General features: G+C 40.3%; 1 protein-coding gene across 1 annotated transcript in view; it reads right to left on the bottom strand.

Moving 5' to 3' along the window:
- STPG2 (sperm tail PG-rich repeat containing 2) overlaps positions 1-19,205 on the bottom strand; it is a 374,050-nt gene that overhangs the window by 304,395 nt on the left and 50,450 nt on the right. The window contains exon 7 of the mRNA XM_060187713.1: positions 9,011-9,118. Within this exon, the coding sequence (XP_060043696.1) occupies positions 9,011-9,118 (108 nt within the window). The remainder of the gene's footprint in view (positions 1-9,010; positions 9,119-19,205) is intronic.

The following is a 19,205-nucleotide window of genomic DNA, read 5'->3' as shown; positions in this document are numbered from 1 at the left end:
ATAAATCTTATATTTGAGTGTATAAGTCAAATTTTATTTATAATTTTTTTATTTTTTGCCACCAAGATTGTCACTTGGGTTCAATGCATGCACAGCTCCACTTCTCCTAGCAGACATCTGTTTTCCTTCTTTCTTGAGAGACAGAGAAGAATGAGAGAGAGAGAGAGATTGTAGCATCACTGCACTGCTGCTGAAGCTTTCCCCCTGCAGGCTCTCCCATGTGCCCCTAAGACAGTCTCCAGCAAAGCCATAAGCCAAAGCTGAGCAGTGCTCTGGGAAAGAACAGAAGGAACGGAGTAATGAATGAATGGAAGACAAAGGAAGGGGAGGACCAGGAGGGGGAGGAAAGGAGAAAGTAAAGGAGGGGAGGGGATGAAGAGAAGATAGTATATTGCTTATGCTAAAAAGTATTTCATGCTTGTGGTACCAGAGGTTCTAGGTTTGATCCCCAGCACCTCCAAACCACCATAAACCAGAGCTGTGTCATGCTGTGGACACACACATGCATACATATACATCAACCACCTACTGCCCCAGAGAGTTCTTTCTCATCTTCCCAATCTACAGCTTCATGGACCTCCTTCTGCAATAAAAGTATTAGTTTGCAGTGTCAATCTTTTTGCTCAAAGGTATAATCTAAAGTCTGTGTCATGAGTACTCCACATACCATTATCATAAACCAATATGCCCAAAACTATATTATATATAAAATAGTTTCACCTATACTTCTGGAGGCATGGCTACTAAGTAGCAGCAGCTGTGTTTTGCTCTCTTCAATCAACTACAAATAGCAATGATAACCACCTGAAGGTTCAACAATTTACAACCAGAACTCACAAAGCCACAGGTGAGTACAAACACATGTGGCTCATGGACAGAAAGGTCCACAGGAGAGATTCCTGGGACTAAAAGACTTTACTCGGGAACTCCTAGTGTCAGTCCAGGAGTTTGCCAGCTGAGACACAACACTTCCAGATTTGAGTTTTAGCAACAAAAAGATTGTTCAAAACCAAAAAAAAAGGAGAAAATCACCAATTTACAACAGTGGGTTCTAAGTCTCTATTGCTGATGCCCTTTAAAGGCTGGAACAGCAGCGGGGAAAACCTATATTGACTTCAAGGGCACAGAACTTGCCAGTAATCAAATCAATGGGGTTTACAGTCAACAATATTTATACCCCTTTCCCATATTAGGGAGCTACTCTCTTCCCTGATCCAGCTTTCTGGTCCTTTTCCAGCCATGATATCATCTCCCCAGACAATAACCTGGATCCACCTGCATATCAGATTTCAGGCTCAAGAGAAAAAAAAAGTAGTATAGACACAGGCTGTTGGTATGCTTCTAAATTCTGCTTCTAAGACCGTTCTGTTGCATTGCTTGACGTTGTAGTCTATTTTCATAATATTGTTTTCATTGGTTTAATCCCCACTGGTTCGCATACTATTTTCCTTCTCCCCACCCCCTATCCTACGTACTTCCTCTTCCTGACACTTCCACCTCAGGAGATATATAGGACAGAATTGTGATTAGAGATTAGATTGTTGAACAGCACCCCTGCTTGTCAATAAAGATTGAACTGTGTTCCCAGCTCAGCCATGAGTCCCTGGTCATCTCTCTCTACCACCCGTGAAGCTAGCCCGGCCCGGCATATATATCCCTTTGGAATATAACTAAAATATGCCTACTAGCTATCTACAAAATGGAGGACCCCCAACTCTTCAACTGCACTATTCTAGCCTTTAGGTTCATGATTGTTCAACAATTTCTTTGGCTTTGTATATTAACTTTCTTTTTAGCCACCAGGCTTCAGATGCCAAGATGTTGGGGTTGCATAGCGGGAGAGAGACCAGGAACTCATGGTGGATAGGAAACACAAATCTTTATTCATGAAAATGGCCCAGAGTCAGGTGTGTGCACAGTGGGCTTAGGCCACATGGAGCTAGCAAAATGGCCACCTCCCGCTATGCACACCAGCCCTTCTCTAGGTTTTCTCCAGGTCAGGACGCGGAAGAGAAAAATGGGGTGAAACCAGGAACAGCAGCGGGTTTTATACGGTAAAAATGGAAGTGGCAAGTCGGGACGGAATTGGCTAGGGAAGAGGATGGAGAAAAGAAAAAGGCATTCTGGGAACTTCCTTAGTTGTGGTTGCTATAGCTTAGCTGGTGGGAATTATTAATACCCTGAGGGGACAACGTGGTAGGGGATATGTAAATAACACTTGCATGGAAATATAGTGGTTTGTGGGCCCTGCCAATGTTCAACCATATCTGTACAATATCTCAACACTACGATGCTAGCATGATGCCAACCAGACTTCCCTGGACAGAAAACTCCCCCCCCCCAATGTGTCCTGGAGCTCCAATTCCCCAGAGCCCCAACCTACTAGGGAAAGAGAGAGGCAGCCTGGGAGTATGAATCGACCTGTCAATGCCCATGTTCAGGAGGGGAAGCAATTACAGAAGCCAGACCTTCCACTTTCTGCATTCCACAATGACCTTGGGTCCATATTCCCAGAGGGTTAGAGAATAGGAAAGCTATCAGGGTAGGGGATGAGATACAGTTCTGGTGGTGGGAATTGTGTGGAGTTGTACCCCTCTTATCCTATGGTTTTGTCAATGTTTCCTTTTTATTAAAAATAATAATAATAAAATCTACCCTCCCAGTGATCCATAGTTGTGAGTGTAGAGAATGAGCATTTTCAAATATCTCTCTTCATAGACACAGAATAATGGAGAAGAATCACTTGAGGACTCAACAGAGAGCAACCAAGGTTTCTTTGAGGACTTAGTAGGCCATGCAGCACTGCTGGGCTCTGGCTTTCAGTGGAGTGAGGAATGGACCTGGGACTTTGAACCCTTGGACAGAGGAGTCTCTTTGAATAGCCACTGTTCTATCTATCCTCCACCCTGTTTTATTTCTTGGTAACCTGTGAGTTACTAAGGTAAAAAAAAATTTTTTTTTAATTTAAAAACTACTTAAGAGTCAAAAAGCCCTCTGACTATTTCAGGCTCACATATCCAGCAAGGAAGATAAATGACTGACAATCCACTGTAAACTTAACAAAGGTTTAATGGCCACTGTACTTCATTCCAGGGATAGAGGGGAATAAAACCTGTTAACATTTGTGACTGTGAACTCTTAAGTACATTATTTAGACAGAAGTCAATCCAGGCAAGTGTGATCAGCGGATTGAAAAGTGCTGAGAGAAGCACCCTCCAACACCATAGAAGCTGTTCTTAGTACACAAAGGTATTGTCGTAGCTGGGAGTATGGATTGACCTGCCAATGCTCATGTTCAGCAGAGAAGCTGAATTGCAATTACACAAGCCAGATCTTTCATCTTCTGCACCCCATAATGATCCTGGGTCCATACTCCCAGAGGGATAAAGAATAGGAAAGCTTTCAAGAGAAGGAATGGGATACAGAGTTCTGGTGGTTGGAATTGTGTGGAATTATACCCCTCTTACCTTATGGTCTTGTCAATATTTCCATTTTACAAATAAATAAATAAATAAATAAATAGAATGGACTATCTTGCTGTTCCAATCATCCACTTCTCTCATCAATTTGAACACAAGAGACCCTACCTTCCATCTTCCAAAAGCATCTATATCAACATTAAACTAACAGCTCCACCCACTCCTGAAACATAGCAAACGCCAAAGGCAACCAGCTTCAGGGATCCAGGAACCAAATTACCAGAAACCACCTCACATCATATATAAAAAAAAGCACCTAGGAAATTTGAGTAAATTTCATAGCACACTAAATATACTGGTCAGACTGAAAAGAAACAATGGAGAAATTAATGAGGACAAAATCCAGATAAAAAAATGCCAAACAGAAGCAAATAAGAATGAGGACAATATCCAAGCATTATTTGATGCAACAGTCACAGGAGTGAGAAAATTTTTTGAAGGTAATATCAGAAATGAATCAACAAATGAAACTCTGAGATAAAAACACTATCTCAAAGTAATTAGAGACCTGAAAGCTGAAGTAGCTGAGTTAAAAACACATCTAGTTGAACAATCTAATACAATATCTGAACAGGGTAACAAAATAGTAGAGATACAGAAAACATTTGAGGGAAGCAAGAACAGAATTATTGAGGCACTGAACAGAATTAGCAAGATTGATATGAATTAGAGAAAACTAAAAAAGAAGCAACATAACTAAAAAAGACACTAAGAGGTACTGAAAATAACAACAGAAACATATGGGATAACTTCAAACAAAGTAATATATGCATTATTGGCTTGCATATATTTTAAAAAGAGAGGAAGAGGAAGAAAGGACATAATGTAATAGCTGAGAACTTCCCTACTCTAAACAACATAAAGGTTTTAAAGATTCAAGAGGCCCAGAGAATCACAAACAGAACTGACCCAGACCTAAAGACACCAAGATACATCATATTTAAAATGAAAAAGAATAAAGACAAAAACTGAAGTTAAAATAAAGCACATCAGATCTATCAATTGGGACCAAATGGATGGGACTGGAGTTGATATACTAAGTAAAATATGAAATGATCTATAGAATTAAGAAAAAAAGTGCCCCCTATTACTTATCATTAGAAAGATGTATTTTGGGTGGGGGAGATAGCATAATGGTTATGCAGACTCTCATGCATTAGGCTCCAAAGTCCCAGGTTCAATCCCCCATACCACTATGAGCCAGAGCTGAGCAGTGCTCTGGTGTTTGTCTCGGTCTCTCTATCTGCATCTCTCTCAAAATCAAAATAAATAAAATATTTTTAGAAAAATATACTGACATTTAAAAAAAAGAAAGATGAATTTTATTTATTTATTTACTTACTTATTTATTTATTTTTACCAGAGCATTGCTCAGCTCTGGTTTCTGGTGGTATGGGGATTTGAACCTGGAACTTTATAGTCTCACACATGAGAGTCTCTTTGCATAACCACTACGCTATCTTCTCAACCCAGAAAAGTGCAGAATTAAAACCACATGGAGATTCTACTTCACAGTTGTGAGAATGGCCTACATCAACAAAACAGGAGGTAAGAAGTGTTGGTGAGAATGTAGAGTAAAAGAACTATGGTTCCCTGATGGAATGCAAATTGGTGCCATCTTTATCAGAAAGTTTGGAAAAATCCTTAAGCAAATCAAAGTGGACATGCTTTTTGATCCACCAGTAGTACTCCTAAGCATATGTTGAAAGGACAAGAAAACACTAATTTGAAGGGACATACTTCATAGCTCCACTATTCACAATAGCCAAGAAGCGTAATAAACCTAAACAGCCATAAAAAAAATAATGACCAGGCATATATGTATATACATAGATAGATAGATAGATAGATTCAATGAGTTAAAAATTGAAGTGAAAATAAAATATAAAATGAAATATAACTGCCACATAATTTTGCTCATATATGGGATATAGAATACTGAAGCATACAAATTTGCATAACAGAAAAGTAACCTGTCTACTGAACTTTTTGAGAACTATGTTAGATTTGGGAGAGGGGGAAAGTACTTTGGTGGTGACTTATATACACACATAGACAAGTGTGTAACTATGCACCTGAAATACTACAACGTTGCTAACCAGTTGAATCACTAATGACAATACTCTTCTGTGACTATGTACAGAATAGCTTGAAGATCTAAAATAACAGTGGTGTCTGAGCCTCATTTGGGGCTACTTGAGTCAGTCTCTTAAAAAGGAGCAGTAGTAGATCATCCCATTAGTACACAATAGCCTATTATTATTATTAGACTTAAATAATAAATATTTATAATGATAGTCTATTATTATTATTAGAAAGTCCTTAGATTTTCTAATGCATAGCAATAGTTTAAAGCTATTGCCATAGTTTTACAGGTTCTTAAGAGAGCAGTCTCTCTGACTCTACCAAAGAGAAGAAAGGGAAAAAATGGCTACCTCAAGAGATATAGTGGCAAAAACTATATATCAAGTAAAGGACAGTTATTGTCCCTATGGAAACCTTTATTAGGGTCATCAAACAAGTAAATGCAGAAAAACTTGAGGTTAACTAAGACCACAAAAAAAAAACCCTAAGTCTATTTCCTCCCTAACTTGAGACCAGAACCCATAACCAGGGTTATGGGTTTGAATATCTGTTGTTAAATTCGGGGGCTCCAGCTGGCTGGGCTAGCATCGCAGTGGTAGACAGAGACAGACTCAGGGACACACGGCTGGGCTGAGAAGCTGCAGTTTAATCTTTATTCACGAATGGGCAAATCACCACACCATGTGTCTCCCCCATCATTCTCTCTCCCCGCCACTGCTGCTAGGACTCGGCGTCCTTAGCATAGCGGGGCGGGGAGAAAGAGGGGTGCGAAACTAGCAAGGACCAAACCATTTCTCTCAGAGGTAGGGGGAAAGGGGACCAAACCAACATGAAGAATACCAACAAATATCATAATATGACAGGTTTGAATATCACAAACAACACTTGAAGCTTTAACAACTGGTGGAAAAAAAGTCTAAGTTCATCAGATAAAGAGACTACAAAATTTGAATAAAGGCAAGAGACTGGCTTACTTAATGATGGCCTTTATGGCCACTATGAGGCCACCCCATTAACCTGGGTACTAGAGAGGGAATCCTTAAATTCACCAATAGATACAATGGGCACAGACCTCAAACACATCCTCTCTCCACCATCATTGGCCATCTCCTTCAGGAGCTCCATAATAAACCCATTTGTGGGGCCTCTCCAGGAACTTGCCCTCACTGTAGAGCAACAATGATAGGGACTGCCCCACCCTGTAAAGGGAGGCTGGGTCAGCCTACCCTGCCACTTGAGGAAGACAGGTCCTGAAATATAGAAGACTAAAGGGTTCTGAATCCCAATCCCCCAGGACCCAAAGCATTTGTCACCAGCAATCTTGTTTTTGTACCATTACAGAAAGGGAATCAAATCAAGAAAACACCAGAGAAAGCCTGACACTATCTTCCTAATAGATAGAAGAGGAAAAAAGGACATTGGGCAGTAGCAATAGGTGTAGGTGTGACTTAGAAAGAAAATGAAGGCAAGAAGCAGGAAAAGTAGGCAAAAAATGTCTATAGACAGATGTACATAAATATAGACATAGGCATAGACATAAAGTCTATTATCTTATAATTTTATAATATTATCTTATATAGGTATAGACATAAAGTCTATTATCTTATAATTTCATAAATCAATATTAAATCACTAATAAGAAAAAAGAAAGAAAAAATGGCCACCAAGGGCAATGGATTCACTTGCTGGCAGGCACCAAGCCCTAGGAACAGCCTTGGTGACAATAACATATATTAATCCATTTTAATTAAATAAGGTTCACTTCATAAATGATATCTTATGCCTGAATATTTGTTAATGGCATAAAAAATTTACCACATTTAATAAAATATAAAACCCCTTAAATCAGTAACTAAAGTACTACAGAAGATCATGTCTTTATGCCTATATAACAAATGTAGTCCACCTTGTTAATCACATTATCTATTTATCTCTTTTTTAATTATATTTATTTATTAGATACAAACAGCCAGAAATCAAAACGAAAGTGGTATACAGAAAAACAGAGAGACACTTATAACCCAGTTACACCACTCGATAAGCTTCCCCCCTGCAGGTGAGTGTTAGGGGCTTGAACCTGGGTCCTTGTGCACTGTAACATCTGTGCTTTACCAGGTGTACCACCAATTGGCCCTAATTATTAGTTTCTCTATCATAATAATTTATACATTTGGTTATATACACCAAAACACTAGTAAATCCCCTAGCAGGCCATGCTGTTGTTTTTGTTTTTGTTTTTACCAGGGTATCACTGTTTAGCTCTGAATTATGATGGTCCTGTGGGACCTCGGAACCTTATGTATGGAAGTGATTTGCACAGTCCTGATGCTTCTCTGTGCTGTCCTTTTATTTGTTATTGTTTTTTAATTTTATTATATTTATTTATTTAATAGAGACATCCAGAAATCGATAGGTTAAGGGGAGATAGAGAGGGAGAGACAGAGACATCTGAAGCATTGCTTTACCACTCACAAAGATTTCCCTCTGCAGGTGGGGACTGGAAGCTCAAACCCAGGTCCTTGACCACTGTAACATGCACTCAACCAGGTGTGCCTATTGTCACCACATTATAAAGACCTGCTCAGGGAATCTGGCAGTAGCACAGCAGGTTAAGCGCACGTGGCGTGAAGCACAAGGACTGGTGTAAGGATCCTGGTTTGAGCCCCCAGCTCCCCACCTGCAGGGGAGTCACTTCACAGGCGGTGAAGCAGGTCTGCAGGTGTCTATCTTTCTCTCCCCCTGTCTCCCCCTCCTATCTCCATTTCTCTCTGTCCTATCTAACAACGATGACATCGATGACAACAATAATAATAACTACAACAACAATAAAAAGCAAGGGTAAAAAAAGGGAAAATAAATAAACTTAAAAATAAGTAAAATAAAATAAAGGCCTGCTCATGAGGTTGAGCGGTAGCACAGCGGTTAAGAGCACATGGTGCAAAGCACAAGGACCAGAGTAAGGATGCCAGTTGGAGCCCCGGCTCCCCACCTGCAGGGGAGTTGCTTCACAGGCAGTGAAGCAGGTCTGAAGGTGTCTGTCTTTCTCTCCCCCTCTGTCTTCCCCTCCTCTCTCCATTTCTCTCTGACCTATCCAACAACAAAGGACATCAACAATGATAACCACAACAAGGCTACAACAACAAGGGCAACAAAAGGGGAAAAAATGGCCTCCAGGAGCAGTGGGTTCATGGTGCAGGCACCAAGCCCCAGCAATAACCCTGAAGGCAAAAAAAAAAAAAAGAAAGAAAAGAAAGGCCTGCTCATATGATAATGCTGATTTCAATTCATGCATGTATTTTGGCAATAACTTACCTATACCATGTCTATTTCCAATTCTCTTACATTTCACTATTCCTTTTATAATCTCCCTCAACACCACTAGATTTATTCCTAATGTGAAAGTATTCCTTTCATTGTCTACATTAAAGATGACTGCAGCTCTTTACCTGGGATTGAGAGAGGAAGGCAGCTGGTGTGTAGGTGACATTCTGTGTCTTACTCTCCATCTTCTGAAACTGACTTTTGATGTCATATTTTCCAGGTCCTGGCACTCCCTAAATTACAGAAAGAGAGAAAATGGTTCCTATTAAGAAATTATGGAGGCTGGGTGGTAGCACACTGTGTTAAGTGCACATGGCACCAAGCACAAGGACAGGAGTAAGGATCCCAGTTCGAGCCCTGGCTCCCCATCTGCAATGGGATTGTCTCACAAGCAGTGAAGCAGGTCTGCAAGTATCTATCTTTCTCTCTCCCTCTGTCTTCCCCTCCTCTATTGCTTTCTGTCCTATTAATAAAGAAGCCAAGATGACAGAGGCAAGATGGCGACTTTGGAGCCACAGCTGCCATAAGCTCTAAGAGGCAGCAGCTTGCAACCGGGGATCCTCCACTGGATAGGATATGATACTGGGCTGTCTGTAGGAGGGTGAACATGGGATGGTGAGAGTGACACCAGAATACAGTCCCATAACTCTCTCTTGAGCTGACAAACGGAGGTCAGGGGGACAAAGGAAAATCCTTTGATTATTTCTGAGCTCAAGCCCCCACCCCATGACCAGCCCACAGGGACAGCACAACAGCTCCTAGCAGGCTCCCTGCTGATCTATTTTCTTTACCAAGATTCGTGGCTCATCAGGAGTGTTATTCCAACCTGCTTCCTTTCCTCTTTTTTTTTGTAAGTGGCTGGAGCCCTATTTGAGTGACAAAATACCTGACCAATCAGAGCCTCATCCCTACCTGGGAAAGACTACCTGGAGGGCTTTTTTTTTTTTTTTTTTTTTTTTGGATATTTCTTACTTCTTTGCTCAGGCTGCCTGCAGCCAACTGAGCAGTCCAAGCTGCAGATTGACTGTTATTAGGGATTTTTTACTCTATTTTATTTTATTACTACTATTATTATATACACATGTCCCATTTCCATCTACCTTCTTCAGGTTGACCAAAATTAATTGTTGTTGCTTTATCCATTGCTAGGTGACTGGGTGTCCTATGCACTGTGAGAGGAACTTTTACTCTTTACCTCTTCTCTCCACTCTCTTTTTTACCTCCTCCTAGCTAATTAAAAAAAAAAATAACTCTTTCCTTTCATTGCTCTTTTTTCTTATTTCTTTTGTTCTTCCTTTCCTTATTTTTTTTTTTTAGTCTTTTCTTCCTTCCTCCTTCTTTTGTTTTCTGAATACACTTATAGTCTCTTGTGAATTATTTTGGGAATGAAATCTAACTCAGACTGGACTCTATGTGTGTGTCTTCTCTACTTCCCTTTTCTATCCCTAAAATTTATAGTGCCATTAGATTTGCATAATTGTCTATTCTTTATTTTCCTTTTTTCCTGTCTCTTTTTCTTTTGTTTGGTTGCTATTTTTTTGTGGACTGGAGGTGTTGTTTGACTAAATGGTACTGGTTGAACTGCATCAATCCTTTCCTCAGTTACTACTGCAGTAATTGCTGAGGTTGGTGACTGCATGTGTCATAAAGATCTTTAGTATAGCATGGCTTGTACTCAAAACACAATAAATGAAGAATGACAGAACAGAAAAATAAAAACCACATCAATAAAAAAAAAAGGTTAAATCAAGAGGAAACCAAACTGCTACCACAATGAATCAGGACAGGATACCAGAAGAAACTCCAAACCAGTCAGAAGTAACCACAGATAAGAAAAGTATGCAAGCAATAGTAAACCTAATAATCACAGAAATAAAGACAACTATGGAGGAAAGGGCTATCAGAAATAGGGAAACAACAGAGGAGAACCTCAATGAAAATACAAGCTACCTTGAGTTAATTAGAGAAATGAAAGCTGAAATCGCTGAACTAAAAGGCCAATTAGTAGAACAAGCTAATACTATAACTGAACTGAATAAAGAAGCTGAGGGAAGGGAAAGCAGATTAACAGAAGCAGAAAACAGAATTAGCCAGACAGAAGATGAGCTAGTGAAAACTAAGAAAGAGGTAAAAGAGCTAAAAAGAGATTCAGAGACACTGAAAACAACAAAAGAGACATAAGGGATGACCTCAAAAGAAATAACATTCATATAATTGGCCTAGCAGAGGAAGAAATAGAGGAATGGGAAGTAAATATTCTAGAGGAAATAATAAAAGAAAACATCCCAGACATAAACAACAGAAAGGACATTAAGATTTAAGAGGCCCAAAGAGTCCCAAACAGAATCAACCCAGACATGAAGACACCAAGACACATCATAGTTACAATGAAAAGAAGTAAGGATGAAGAAAGGATCCAAAAGGCTGCAAGAGAAAAACAAAAATTCACATACAAGGGAAAACCAATAAAACTATCAGCAGACTTCTCCATTCAAACTGTAAAAGCCAAAAGAGAATGACAAGATATCTATCAATTCCTGAATGAAAAAAAGTTTCAACCAAGGATAATATATCCTGTTAGACTTTCATTCAAAGTAGATGGAGGTATCAAAACCTTCTCAGACAGACAACAGTTCAAGGAGGCAACTATCAACAAGCCTGCCATGAAAGAGGTCCTAAAAGAACTCTTCTAAATAAGTGCATTACTATAATACTTCCCATATATCAAATAAAGAACAAATAAAGAATTATTGAATAACTGAACTACAATACATTCAATCCATAATATCAATAAATGTCAGTGGACTAAATTCACCCATTAAAAGGCACAGGGTGGGAGGATGGATCAGAAAACACAACCAAATAATTTGTTGTTGCCAAAATCCCACCTGACCCAGCAAGAAAAACACAGACGTAAAGTTAAAGGTTGGAAAACTATCATACAGGCTAATGGATCAAAAAAAAAGGCAGTAACAGGCATTCTCATCTCTGACACAATAGACTTTAACTTAAATAAAGTAATAAAATAGGAAAGGACATTACATAATGATTAGCAGATCAATCAACTAAGAAGATTTAACAATTTTAACATCTATGCACCCAATGGGGGACCAACTAATTACATCAAACACCTACTGAAAGAACTACAAAAATATATCAATTACAATACAATAATAGTGGGAAACATCAACTTGCCACACTCACACTTAGCCTGATATACAAAGCAGAGAATGAACAAAGAAACAAGAGAATTAAATGAAGAGACAGACAGACTAGACCTCCTGGACATTTTCAGAGTCATTCACTCCCAAAAACTGGAATACACATTCTTTTCAAATCCATACAGCACATACTCAAGGGTTGACCACGTTAGGCCACAAAGACATTATCAATAAATTCAAGAGCATTTAAATCATCCCAAGTATCTTCTCAGACCACAGTGGAGTAAAGCTAACATTCAACGACAAATAGAAAATTACTAAAAGTCACAGAATTTGAAAACTCAACAGCATACTGTTTAAGAACCGCTGGGTCAGAGAGACACTCAAGCAAGAATTTCAAATGTTCCTGGAAACAAAAATGAACACACAAGTTAACCAAATATCTGGGACACAGTTAAAGCAGTACTGAGAGGGAAACTCATAGCCATACAATCACATATTAAAGAACAAGAAAAAGCTCAAATAAATGACATTACTGCATACCTTAAGGACTTAGAGGAAGAAGAACAAAGGAATGCTAAAGCAACCAGAAGGACAGAAATCACAAAAATTAGAGCAGAAATCAACAACATCGAAAATGAAAGAACCATACAAAAGATCAACTGTTGGTATGCTTCACATTGGTTTGGTCTTACTCCCCCCACCTCTGGGAGATTGTAGTTTAGTCTTTGCCTTTTCGCGCTTCTTCCTTCTCCCCGCCCCCATCCTACTTACTTCCTGAGTTCCTGACGCTGCCGGAGGAGAAAGATGGAGGAGCACATTGTGTGGTGATTAGGTGTTGAACTGTTTGCCTGCTCGTGAATAAAGATTAAACTGCATTCTCAGGTTAGCCACGAGCTTCTGGTCATCTGTGACCACCTGTGAAGCCAGCCCGAACTAAAACAACATAATGGCGCCCAACGTGGGGTGCCAGGTGTCACTTGCTGTGGTGGGACGCAGAAAAAGGAGGTTTGAAAGGGGAACACATTGTTCTTGATAGTTGCATAGTATTCCATTGTGTATATATACCACAGCTTTCTCAGCCACTCATCTGTTGTTGGGCACCTGGGTTGCTTCCAGGTTTTAGCTATTATGAATTGTGCTGCTATGAACATAGGAGTACACACCTCTTTTTGGTTGGGTGTTATGGAGTCCTTGGGGTATAACCCCAGGAGAGGAATTACTGGGTCATATGGAAGGTCCATGTCTAGCCTTCTGAGAGTTTTCCAGACTGCTCTCCACAGAGGCTGTACCAATTTACATTCCCACCAGCAATGTAAAAGGGTTCCTCTGTCCCCACATCCTCTCCAGCATTTGTTGCTGCTGTCCTTTTTGATGTATGACATTCTTACAGGAGTGAGGTGGTATCTTAGTGTTGTCTTAATTTGCATTTCTCTGACAATCAGTGACCTAGAGCAGTTTTTCATATGTTTGTTAGCCTTTTGGATCTCCTCTGTGGTGAATGTTTTGTTCATTTCCTCTGCCCATTTTTGGATGGGGTCATTTGCTTTTTTGCGGCTAAGTTTGCTGAGCTCTTTATATATTTTGGTGATTAGTCTCTTGTCTGATGTCTGGCATGTGAAGATCTTCTCCCATTCTGTGAGGGGTCTCTCTGTTTGTTTAATAGTTTCTTTGGATGTGCAGAAGCTTTTCAATTTGATGAAGCACCAAAGTAAAAACCCAGTGGTGAGGGGTAGACATGTAGCTTCCTGGGCCAGTGGGGGGTGGGAGTGGGCGGGAGGGATGGGTCACAGTCTTTTGGTGGTGGGAATTTGGTGGTGTTTATGTACACTCCTAGCAAAATGTAGACATATAAATCAGTAGTTAATTAATATGAGAGGGGGAAATCAATTGTATGTCTCAAAGTTTCTCAAAAGACAAACTGAATCTTTTTAATATATAGGCTATGTATTTGATATGCGGACTCTTTCAAAAGCCTAGACCAAATAGATTAGAAGCATCCAATAGCACAGCTATATACAAGATACTGGGTACTGTACAGCAAACCATAACAAAGGGATTTTTCAAAGTTAACCCAATTAACAAATAATGTGATGATAATATTTACTATCGATTGTCTTTTTGAACCCTAAGACAGCAGGAACCTCATATCTTCACTATAGAGCCCCTACTTCCCCCAGTCCTGGAACCCTTGGATAGGGCCCACGTTCCCGTATGCATCTCCCAATCCAAACCAAATAATATTGCATCCGCCGATCACAACCTAACCAAAGCAACGATTGCCACCTCAACATGCTTCACCTCAAACTGTATCCAGAGACTTCACATGTGGAATGACAACCCTTCAACTTCATTACTAGGGTGAGACCTTTCCTTTTATAGTACACTCTAATTTCATCTCAGGTAGTTCACTTTCTAACAAAGTCACATAATCTAGATATACACCAGTTTCTGTGAGAGAGAGCTTATGTGCACACGTATCCATAAACTACTGCAAAATATATACCTGAAAGCAGAAGTACACTAGAGTTTGCAGTGAGTACCTCCTTAACACTATTCCAAGCTTGGGATCCATGATTGCTCAACAAATTGTTTGGCTTCATATGTTAACTCTCTTTTCAATCACCAGGTTCCAGATGCCACCAGGATGCTGGCTAGGCTTCCCTGGATTGAAGACCCCACCAATGTGTCCTGGAGCTCAGTTTCCCCAGAGACACACCTTACTAGGGAAAGAGAGAGGCAGACTGGGAGTATGGACCAACCAGTCAACACCCATGTTCAGTGGGGAAGCAATTACAGAAGCCAGACCTTCTACCTTCTGCAACCCTCAACGACCCTGGGTCCATGCTCCCAGAGGGCTAGAGAATGGGAAAGCTACCATGGGAGGGGGTGGGTTATGGGGATTGGGTGGTGGGAATTGTGTGGAGTTTTACCCCTCCTACCTTATGTTTTTGTTCTTTAATCCTTTCTTAAATAAAAAATTTAAAAAAAAAAAAAAGAAAGGGGAACACAATCCTTTATTTGTGCTGGTACCTCGGGAGTTGGGTGAGAGAGAAGCAGCTTGGGCCACGTGGAGGTAGCAAAAATGGCCGCCTCGTGCAGCAACCTTCCCTGTGTCTAATCACCAAAGTGAAAGGTGGGCAAGAGAGAGAGGGGTGGAAGAAGGCGGGCTTTTATGGGAATAGCTCTCGTGAGAATGGGAAGGAGGAGGAGTAACCATAGCTCTCCAGGGTAGGATAATAACTCTCGTGAGAATGGGAAGGGGGAGGAGTAACCAAAGCACTCCAACTATCGCAGGGAATCAACAGTGCCCTGAGGGCACAACATGGCAGATATGACTGCATCTGCACAATTTCCCAGCAATCAATGAAGTAAAATGTTGGTTCTTTGAAAAATTAAATAAGATTGACAAACCCCTAGCCAGACTCACTAAAAAGAAAGGGAGAAGACCCAAATAAATAGAATTGTAAACAATAGAGGAGATATCACAACTGACCTCACAGAAATATCATACGAGACTTCTACGAAGAAGTATACACCAACAAGCTAGAGAATGTGGAAGAAATGGAAGAATTCCTAGAAAAATATACTCTTCCAAAACCGAACCAAGAAGAACTACAAAAGTTTAATGCACCAATCACAGACAAAGAAATCAAAACAGTTATTAAGAATCTTCACAATAACAAAAGTCCTGGACCAGATGGCTTCACAAACAAATTCTACAAAACTTTCAGGAAACAGGTAATACCTATACTTATAAAGCTCTTACACAAGATCGAAGAAACAGGAACACTCCCTTTTACCTTCTATGAAGCCAACATCAGCCTGATACCAAAAGCAGATAGAGAAACAACAAAAAAATGAAAACTGCCAGGCTACCATCACGGGAGAGAGACCAGGAACTCATGGCAGCGTGGTAATACAATTCTTTATTCATGCAGATGCCCCAGAGTCATGTGTGAGCTCAGCGGGTTAAACCACATGGTGCCAAACTGCAATGGCCACCTCCCACTCTGCACAGCAGCCTTTCTCTAGGTCAGGACACAGGAGAGAAAATAGAAAAAGAGAAGAAGAGAGTGAAACCAGAAACAGAAGTGGATTTATAGGATAAAACTGAAAGTGGCAAGTCAGGAAAGGAGATGGCTGGGAAAAGAGGGTGGAGAAAAGAGAGAGAAAGAAGGTAGAAAGCTTACATAGCAATAGTTGCTAGGGTTTTAACTGGCAGGATTAATGTACCCTGCAGGCAGGACAGGTCTCAAGGTAGAAAGAAGATAAATCAGGCAAAATGTGATTATGTAAATATACCATACTATCAGCAATGGAAGATGGAGCAGGGAGGCTGTCCAACATCTCCCCCTTTCTTTTTATCTAATGGCCATACTATCAGGAATGCAGGGTGCTTTTTGAGGCAGGGAGTCTGATAGGAGGAGATTAGTACTGTCCCTCCTTGCTCAACCTCTCGGTAGAGAGACTAACAGGATAGAAGCACCCCTCAGGTTCAAGCCCTGCCAAGCTCAACCACATCCTCACAATTTTCCCAACATCTCCCTCTTTCTTAATTGCCATATATAAATGGGTCAATGTTTGTAAAAGACTCCACTCCAGAGGAACAGCAGTGTAGGGGTGAACAGAAATCTATTATTGTGCAGGCGTTTTTAAAAGAACTCAAATAAGATAGGAAGCAATAAGTAAGAGTAGCAAGGGACAGCATGAGCCTGAAGAGAGGCCTGGTAGGTGGAGAGGGGCTGCGTGATGGGCAGAGAGGGTGAGGCCTAATGGCAAGGGGGCGTTTCTTGACCAATATCTCTGATGAACATAGATGCAAAAACATTAAACAAGATCCTGGCCAACTGGATATAACAGTATATCAAAAAGATTGTTTATCATGACCAAGTGGGATTTATCCAAGGAATGCATGGCTGGAAATGCAGCAAACCTACAGCCAACATTATACTCAATGGACAAAATCTGAAACCATTCCCCCTCAGATCGGGGACTAGACAGGGCTGTCCATTATCACCATTACCCTTCAACATAGTATTGGAAGTTCTTGCCGTAGCACTCAGGTAAGAGAAAGAAATCAAAGGAATACAGATTGGAAGGGAAGAAGTCAAGCTCTCACTATTTGCAGATGATATGATAGTATACATAGAAAAACCTATAGAATCCATGAGAAGGCTACTGGAACATTACACAATATAGCAAGGTGTCAGACTAAAAAATCAGTGTACAAAAATCAGTGGCATTTCTTTATGCAAACACTAAATCTGAAGAATAAGACAGCCAGAAGACATACAGGGTGGCAGGGGGAGGGAAGAATGGGACACAATCTTTTAATGGTGAGAATGGTTTTTATGTACACTCCTATTGATCTGTAGTCATATAAATCACAATTTAATATGAGAGGGGAAAAATTGTCTCAAACTTTTTAAAGCACAGACTTTGTCTTTTTCATACATAGGCCGAGTCTTTGATATGTTGACTCTCTCAAAAGCCTAGACCAGGGAGAAGAGAAACAACCAGTGGCACAGCTATATAAAAATAATGTCAAAGCACATAAATTATGGTGATGTTGGTATTATACAGCAAATCCTAACAAAGGGATTTTTCAAAGTTAACCCAATTACCAAAAATGTAATTATAACTATAACTATCTATTGTCTTCTTCAACCCTAAGACAGCAGGAAACTTACATTTGCACTGTACAGCCTATATTTTCCCCAGTCCTGGAACCTTAGGGTGGGATGCACTTTCCTGCATGCTTCTCTCAATTCATACCAAATAATATTGCATCCATCTATCCCAACCTAATTAATGCAATGAGTACCACCTCAGCATGCTTCACTTCAGACTGTGTCCAGAGACTTTAGGTATGGAATGACAACTCTTCAGCTTCATCACTTGGGTGAGACCTTTCCTTTCATAGTATTCTCTAATTCCATTCCAGGAGGTTCACTCCCAAAGTCCCAAAACCTAGATTTAGACCAGGTCCCATGAGACAGAGCATATTTTCACATGTATCCATAAACTAGATCAAAATATATACCTGAAAGCAAAAGTACACAGTAGTCTGCAGTGAGTTAGTGTAAAGTTCCTAATGAAATAGTATCTAATTTGACTGAGATACCATCCTCACCTACTTCCTTTTATAGTTCTCTCACTCACTCCAAAGCTAAGCTTATCAAAGCAAGGACTGCAAAAGCTGAATAAGTGCAAGAGACTGTCATACTTTAAAGATGACTCTTTAGTCATTATCAGGCCACCCCATAAGCTGGGGCCCTATTCTAGAAGTCCTGAGGTTCCCAAGCAGACATGATGGGCCTAGACCTCAAATAAATCCCTCTCTCCATTGTTACAGGTAATTTACATCAGGAACAACAAAAAAGACCCCTTTGTGGGCCCTCTATAGGACCTTGCGTTCAACTTGGATCAGCAATGGTAGATCCAAGAATGTTCCATCCTCTGAAGGTAGGATGGACAACATACTCTATACTACACCTGAGGAAGATGGGTCAATATTGGGGCAGCTTGGAATATTCCTACTCATGACCACAGAATGTGAGCTCAGATCTACAGGAATGCAAAGGTCACATAGGCTCCTACACTGAATATGGGCCCCAGACCAAATCAAATCGATGGGGTTTACAGTCAACAATATTTATACCCCTTTCCCATATTAGGGAGATACTCTCTTCCCTGATCCAGCTTTCTGGCACTTTTTACAGCCATGACATGACCTCCCCAGACAATAACTTGGATCCACCTGCATATCAGATTTCAGGCTCAGAGAAAAAAAAAACTAGTATAGCTACAGGCCCTTTGAAATATAACTAAAATATGTCTCCTAGCTATCTACAAAATGGAACACCCCCCCCTCTACTTCATCTGCACTAATCCAGCCTTTAGGTCAATGATTGTTCAACAATTTGTTTGCTTTGTATGTTAACTCTCTTTTCAGTCACCAGGTTCTATGATGCTGACCCAACTTCCCTGGGCAGATGACTCCACCAATCAGTCCTGGATCTCAGCTTCCCTAGAGCCCAACCCTATTAGGGAAATAGAGAGACAGGATGGGAGTATGGATCAACCTGTCAATGCCCATGTTCAGTGGGGAAGCAATTACAGAAGCCAGACCTTCCACTTTCTGCATCCCACAATG

This window comes from Erinaceus europaeus, chromosome 3 (assembly GCF_950295315.1).
Source record: "Erinaceus europaeus chromosome 3, mEriEur2.1, whole genome shotgun sequence".
NCBI classification, from domain to species: Eukaryota; Metazoa; Chordata; class Mammalia; order Eulipotyphla; family Erinaceidae; genus Erinaceus; species Erinaceus europaeus.
This window is presented reverse-complemented; position numbering and strand designations above follow the sequence as displayed.